The sequence below is a fragment of the Vigna umbellata genome, chromosome 10 (genome assembly GCF_029865625.1).
Source record: "Vigna umbellata cultivar VRB3 chromosome 10, Vumbellata_1.0, whole genome shotgun sequence".
In the NCBI taxonomy this organism is placed as follows: Eukaryota; Viridiplantae; Streptophyta; class Magnoliopsida; order Fabales; family Fabaceae; genus Vigna; species Vigna umbellata.
This window is the reverse complement of record NC_142174.1, coordinates 4509519-4516933: the sequence shown is the minus strand read 5'-3', so window position 1 is coordinate 4516933 and position 7415 is coordinate 4509519. Positions and strand designations below refer to the sequence as shown.

General features: G+C 41.0%; 1 protein-coding gene across 1 annotated transcript; it reads left to right on the top strand.

The window, feature by feature from the left end:
* Nucleotides 1-686: 686 nt before the first annotated feature.
* Nucleotides 687-4297, top strand: LOC148191707 (uncharacterized). Its single transcript, XM_088100661.1, has 2 exons — nt 687-3252; nt 4161-4297. The coding sequence occupies exons 1-2, from the start codon at nt 687-689 to the stop codon at nt 4295-4297; spliced, it is 2703 nt and encodes a 900-aa protein (XP_087956787.1).
* The last annotated feature ends 3118 nt before the right edge of the window (nt 4298-7415 follow it).

Here is a 7415-nt window from a genome sequence, read left to right as displayed (position 1 = left end):
TTGATATTGGAAAATGTTGGGTAAATCTGGACTTGGATTAAACACCTAAAGGAAATAGTATCTAGGAATAGAGCTAGGACCTTTGGTTGTCTTAAGATCTCAATTCTTAATGCAGATATAATTGTTAGGTTTTCCAAGGGATTGGAGCCTAATAAGGAAGTCTAGGCTCTCTCTACCAAGGAATTGGGTTTGAGTAATTTAGTAGATTGACATTGGCATATTAATGAAGATGAAGTGATTTTCTATGCATAAGAGTGAAGTAGGTGAAATCATACCCCCAACAATACCATTCCATATCATTTCTAATCTTTCCATTTCCAAGTGTTTGAGTATCTAAGATCACTTTTATCAATTATGTTTCATGTTTACTTTAATTGCACAAAAACACAAATTATGAAGCATTCTTTAGTCTAAGTTAGTTGGAAATTATACGATTGTTTGGTGACACGAGTCTCTTGGGAAACGATACCCGGTCTTACCGGTTTTATTACTTAGAACGATTTGGTACACTTGCCAAAGAGTTAACAAGTTTTTGGCGCCGTTGCCGGGGACTCGGTGTTAATACTATACTTTTGTGTGTTTCTAACCAACTTAGGCTTTATTCTTATATTCCTTTTACTGTGAATAATTTTTGTTTTCTTTTATTTTTGGATAACTTGGTGCTCTAGTACTGTTGTCTCTAGTGTATGCAGGGCATAATCCGTACTAGGAGCACAGCTTCATCTGAACCTCTCCTTTTAGACCCCGAAGTTGAGAAAACTGCCCGTAGAAACAATAGTAGAAGGAGAAGACAAAACAGGGCTGCTAGAGAAACTTCTCTCATTCAAGAGATTCCTGAGCAACCATTCATACCTGTTTTTGATCAGGAAGGAGAAGATATGGCCGCCAATCCAAATGGTCATGGTGATGGCCAAGCTAGACGCACCTTGGAGGACTATTCTACATTCTCAGGGCCTCTTCACTTCAACAGCATTGCTAGGCCAAGAGTTAATGCTACCAACATGGAGATGAAGCCTGCTCTCATCCATTTGGTGCAGAATAATCAGTTCCATGGCCTTTCTCATGAGAATCCGTACAATCATTTGGCCACCTTCCTAGAGATATGTAATACTGTGAAGATTCAGGATGTTCCTGATGAAGCTATAAGGCTGAGCCTGTTTCCATTCTCGTTGGGAGGAAACGCCAAGGTGTGGTTGAATTCTTTTCCTGAGAATAGCTTCACGGCATGGGAGGACGTGGTTGCCAAGTTCCTCAACAAATACTTCCCACAGTCAAAAGTAAATAAAGGAAAGCAGGAAATCTCATCTTTTCAGCAAGATGGTAGTGAAACTTTGAGTCAAGCATGGGATAGGTTCAAGGGCTTACTACGAAAGACGCCCACTCATGGGTTTGATGAGCCTACCGTCCTGAATATGTTTTTGGGGGGCCTTAAATCCCAAACCAAATTAATGTTGGATGCCTCAGCTGGAGGAAACATCAGATGGAAGACACCTGAAGAAGCACATGAGCTGATAGAGAATATGGCTTCTAATGACAATGAAGTACAAAATGAAAGGGCTCAACTCCAACAAAAAGGTGTTTTTCAACTACAATCTCAGGACGCCTTGTTAGCTCAAAACAAAATAATGACCCAACAACTCGAAGCTCTCATGAACAAGCTCTCTCAACTTCCTAAAGAGCTCCAGAATGTTTCGCAAGCTCAACATCAAGGTTGTGAGCTATGTGGTGGAGATCATATAAATGGTCAGTGTGCCATGCAAGCCAATTTCCAAGAGGTGAATTATATGGGTAATCAAGACCGCCAAGGTAACTATAACCAAGGATGGAGACCTCACCCAAGCATGGGCCAAGGACAAGTTGGGCCATCAAACATACCACCTCAACAACAATATCAACCACATCCCTCCATATCTGACAGGACCTCAAAGTTAGAGGACACTCTTCAACAGTTTATGCAAGTGTCCATCTCCAACCACAAGAGCACTGAAGCTTCCATTAGAAATCTGGAGATACAAGTGGGTCAACTTGCTAAGAGGCTCGAGGAAAAACCTGAAAAGAATTTTGTGGCCAACAATGAAGTTAACCCTAAGGAGGAATGTAATGTCATTACAACAAGAAGTGGAAAAGAGGTTGGGGTTGATTACAAGAAACAACTGCCAAATAAAGAAAACAGAAGAAATGAAGATGAGATTCAAGCACACAAGGAAATAGATCAAGAGATTGTTGGGAGAAAAGAAGAAAATAAAGGAAAAGAAAAAGAGAAAAAGCAAAAAGAGAAAGAAATAGTGAAACACCTCCCTTACCCAAAAATCCCATTTACTAAAGGGAAGGAGAAACAGTTGGCTCGGTTCAAGCAAATATTTGATCAACTTGAGATCACCATGCCATTGATCGAAGCACTGCAACAAATTCCTGCTTATGCGAAGTACATGAAGCAAATCCTCAGCAAGAAGAAATATTTAGATGAGGAAACAATTGAAGTACAGGGAAATTGCAGTGCCATCATGCAGAAGACTCTTCCTCCAAAATTTAAAGATCCGGGGAGTTTCACCATCCCGTGCACCATTGGAAACCATGATATAGGGAAGGCTCTCGTTGACTTGGGGGCTAGTATCAATCTGATGCCCCTATCTATGCTTAAGAAGATTGGTGGTCTTGAAGTCAAGCCTACAAAAATGATGCTGCAGCTGGCGGACAGATCCATCAAGTATCCGTATGGTGTCGTGGAAGATGTGGTGGTCAAAATAGATAAACTCCAATTCCCGGTGGATTTTGTAGTTATGGACATGGAAGAAGATGCAGAGATACAGCTCATACTTGGAAGACCTTTCATGAAGACAGCAAAGGTTGTCATTCATGTGGAAGAAGGAACAGTGAAATTAAAGGACCAAGATGAGGAAGTAACTTTCAACGTCTTTGGAGTTGAGCAGCAAAATCATGAAAAAGAGACTAGTATTGAAGCCACTGATGAAATTTTATCAATTACTAATCTAACAGAGCAAGCTGCCAAGTTGGTCAAGAAGAGCCTCAGCTGTTTATCCCCAAGAGTAAAGGGAGAGGAAGAAGAAAAGGAAGAAGAACTAGTTCACCAAAACTCTGTGAAAGCAAGCGATGAGCCCAAACATGGCAAACCAGTGAAATTCAAGAATAGGTTATGGGTCATCAAGAACATCAAGATAAATGGAGTACTTGAGATCGAGGCTCCATATTCTAGGAGAGTCAAGTTGGTGACTAGGAAATTACTGAGAGGATGTTGGTGTCATGACAAGAAGAGGCACTGCAACATCAAGAATCAAACTTGAGCTTAATGATGTCAAGCTAATGACGTTAAACAAGCGCTTTTGGGAGGCAACCCAATTTTCTTTTCCTTTTTACTTTGTTTGTGTGGTTTTTATGTTGTGTGCATTAGTAGCTTATGTTTTGTATGTTTGTGTAGTTTTGCATTGTTGTGATTTTTGAGTTTTGTTGTTGTTTTTGTGGTTTGTATAAGTGTATTAGGTTAGTTTTAGCTTGTTTGGTGTGTGAGTGCATTGAATGAAGGTCTAGAACCAAAAATCACATGGTGAGTGGCCAATTTCGCAGAAATCTGCATTATGCAGAAAACTGATATGGCGCCCAAGCGCCCCCTGTTGAGGGGCGCCCGGGCGCGAGCTGCACGAGGGCCTCCTGCATCAAACTGACCGAGTGGCGCCCAAGAGCCCCCTGCTGAGGGGCGCCCGAGCGCGAGCTGCACCAGGGGCGCCCAACACCAAAAATTCTGGTTCTGCACTTTTTGTTTTTTTCTTGATTTATGATGAGTTTCCCATTCTTTTGCACTCTTTCACACACTTCTTTTGATGTGTTGTTACCCCTTTTTGTGTAATTGTACCTTTGGGAAGCTTAATTCTAAGACTTCCCTCTTTGTTCTTGTACTTTTGTCTTTGTTTGTTTTGGATTTCTTTGTCTTGTTTCTTTGCTTTCTTGTGCATCTTTCTTTTAGTTTGTTTTATGGATTCTTCTCTTCAGTTGTTGACTATGGGATACTAATTTTGCTTTGAGCTTTCTTGTTACAGGATAAAATCTTCCTTAGGAATTAAAGAGTTTAAAACCACAAGTGGCCAACCTTTGAGGCATGCGTGAGTTGAGCACCATATGAAATGAAGATTTTGCTGCTTGTGTAGCATGGCCTGGGGGCCAGGCCCCTACTGATGGGGGAGGTGGAGCAGTTGCGGAGTATAAGCTACTGTGGAGGAAGATGTTGCAGATGAAAGTGAAGCTAGTGTCCTACACTGCTGGAGCTGCAAAGAGTCCATTTTAATTCGGTTTTTCAGTTTTAATTTCCAGTTCTTATTTGCTTTCAGTTTTTGAATTTGGATTTCTTTTTGACTTGCCTAGTGGATAGTTCTTGTGCAATTGGTTTGGTGATTTGAGTGAATCATTTGTTATGCTTGAATTGAATACAAATCTGTTGTGCTGGCTCTTTATCCATGAGAATTGTTTTGAAAATCTGATTGAGATTATGTGGTTGAGCTTGTTGAACAGAGATTGTGGTTGCTTGTATCTGTTTAGATAGATGCTTGGTTTTAATTGTGATCAATATTCTTGGCATGATGTTTATCAAATTTTGGAACCTTGAGTAAACCTGTGAGATGTTGTGCCTCAGAGTTTATTGATGAATGTTATTACTTTGGAAGCACAGTTGATTTTGCCTAAGTTTCTCTATTTGAACTATTTGCTTGCTTGTTACAAATGATCAAGGCCATCTTGTTCTTCCACCTCTTCTACATTTTGAGCCTAAAAGCCAATGTATAACCTTTGAACCTTAAAGAAACTTTCTCACTCCTAAAACCTTAAACCTATTGAAAAATCCTTAACCTCCTTACCTTGAGTTGAGATGAACATATATGTTAGAATGAGGAGAATGGTCTAAGTTTGGGGGAGTTCTTGTCAAAAGGAGAGCATTGAGAAAAACAATAAGTTGAGTAAAAAGAAAGAAAAAGAAAGGAGAAGAAGAAAAACAAGAAAAATGAATTCAATGAAAAAAAGAGTTGGGAAATAAGTTGAGAGTGGTTTATTCAATTTTGGAGCAAAAGAGAGACTATGATACATCTTGAATCAAATTGTTTGATCTCTTGGCTCAAGGTACTTTGTTGTCCAGAAAAACCAATTTTTCTTCTTAGCCCAGCCACAATACGAGCTTCAAAAAGTCCTTGTGATGTAACTTGCTTGTTAATGTGTTTGATATTGTTGAAACAAACGGCAAAGTTGATTTGTGTAACATTGTGATATTTTAGAGTAAGACACACATCCTTATACACCATTGTGCTTGAGTGAAACACTTTCCTTGGTGAGGATAGGTTCCATGCACTCATTGAAAACATCTTGCCATGTTTGTTGATCTATTATTTGCATCTATCTTGTGATTTTTAATTTGTGAGCACCATGATTGAAGTTTAGCTTGCTAAGACTATATTGTCTCTTGAATGTGATTTATAAGTTGAGCAAGCATGATTGATTGTGTTTATTTGATTGAAACTATGCTTGAGTTGCTAGACCATTGTGATTGAATTGTTTGCTAGGTGAAGTACTTTTGCTTGAGGACAAGCAAAGTTGTAAGTTTGGGGGTATTTTGATAATGCTAAATTTTACCATTATTTAAGCATCATTTTAGTAGCAAAATCAACTCCTTTCCAACTTGTAACTTGTTTAATCCTCTTCTTTTGTCATGTTTTATAAATAATTGTGTTTTTGGCTACTTTGATGTACTTTCATCAATAATCCCTTATTTTGTAGCTAAAAACGAGCTTGGAAGAGTCTCCAACCATATATAGAGATGAACCAAAGTGAGCACATGCAGAAACGGCCGTCCAGCGAACGAACGCTCGCTCAGAGAGCAGAAACGAACGTTCGTCCTGCGAAGGAGAACGAACGCTCGTCCAAGCCAGGCGCTGTGGACGCTCGTCCAAGCCAGGACGCTCGTCCAGCCATGCAAGGCCGCTCGTCCTAGGACGCTCGTCCCAGAAGCGGGCGCTCGTCCAAGAGAGGAGGACGTTTGTCCAAGAGAGGAGGACGTTCGTCCAGAGAAGAGGACGCTCGTCCAGAAGAGAGGACGTTCGTCCCAGGCAGAAGTGGACGCTCGTCCAAGAAACGAGAGGACGCTCGTCCACACAGAAGAGGACGCTCGTCCATGCAGAAGAGGACGTTCGTCCAGCGAGCAGAAGAGGACGCTCGGCAGCGAGAAGTGGACGTTCGTCCACTTTCAGCTTTCAGAGAGTTTCACGCCCGGGCGTGAGAAAAGGGGCGCCCGGGCGCGACTTTTCGCGAGTTTTGAAGATTTTCCAGAGAGTTTCACGCCCGGGCGTGAGAAAAGGGGCGCCCGGGCGTGACTTTTCAGTGAGTCTCGCGCCCGGGCGCGAAACAGAGGGGCGCCGGGCGCGACTTTCGCTGATGTGTCAAAATGCCTATTTATTCATGGGGTCTGGATGCATTTGGGGATCTTTGGCTGCCCAAACACGATTTCTCTCAATTGGAGCTCTTGGAGGCGAGCTAGGAGCTGTGGAAACAGTCCTTCTTCAACCTTGGGTCTTCCTCTTTCTTCCATTTCCACCATTGTTGTAAGCTTGAGCTCTCCATTCATGGAGAGCTAGTTTCATTATTGTTGGGGGATTGATGTAGCCACTGAAATCTTATGTAAACCACTATGTTTTGAATGAATTTATGCCTCTTTCATTGATTGTTAGTGTTTAATTCCTTTTCTTAATGCTTGTTGTGAAATTGCTACCCATTACATGATTTTAGGGTTTGCTTGATATTGGAAAATGTTGGGTAAATCTGGACTTGGATTAAACACCTAAAGGAAATAGTATCTAGGAATAGAGCTAGGACCTTTGGTTGTCTTAAGATCTCAATTCTTAATGCAGATATAATTGTTAGGTTTTCCAAGGGATTGGAGCCTAATAAGGAAGTCTAGGCTCTCTCTACCAAGGAATTGGGTTTGAGTAATTTAGTAGATTGACATTGGCATATTAATGAAGATGAAGTGATTTTCTATGCATAAGAGTGAAGTAGGTGAAATCATACCCCCAACAATACCATTCCATATCATTTCTAATCTTTCCATTTCCAAGTGTTTGAGTATCTAAGATCACTTTTATCAATTATGTTTCATGTTTACTTTAATTGCACAAAAACACAAATTATGAAGCATTCTTTAGTCTAAGTTAGTTGGAAATTATACGATTGTTTGGTGACACGAGTCTCTTGGGAAACGATACCCGGTCTTACCGGTTTTATTACTTAGAACGATTTGGTACACTTGCCAAAGAGTTAACACCCAGCAGAGTGAGGCCGCTCGTACAGGGACGCTCGTCCAGAAGGGGACGCTCGTCGGGGACGCTCGTCCAGAATAGGAGAGGACGCTCGTTCGTCCAGCAGAA

Excerpts from the sequence above, each read along its gene's own strand:
- LOC148191707 (XM_088100661.1), top strand. The coding sequence starts at position 687 with ATGCAGGGCATAATCCGTACTAGGAGCACAGCTTCATCTGAACCTCTC. Across the intron at positions 3,253-4,160 it reads TAGGAAATTACTGAGAGGAT|CATGGCCTGGGGGCCAGGCC; the intron begins GTTGGTGTCATG and ends CTGCTTGTGTAG.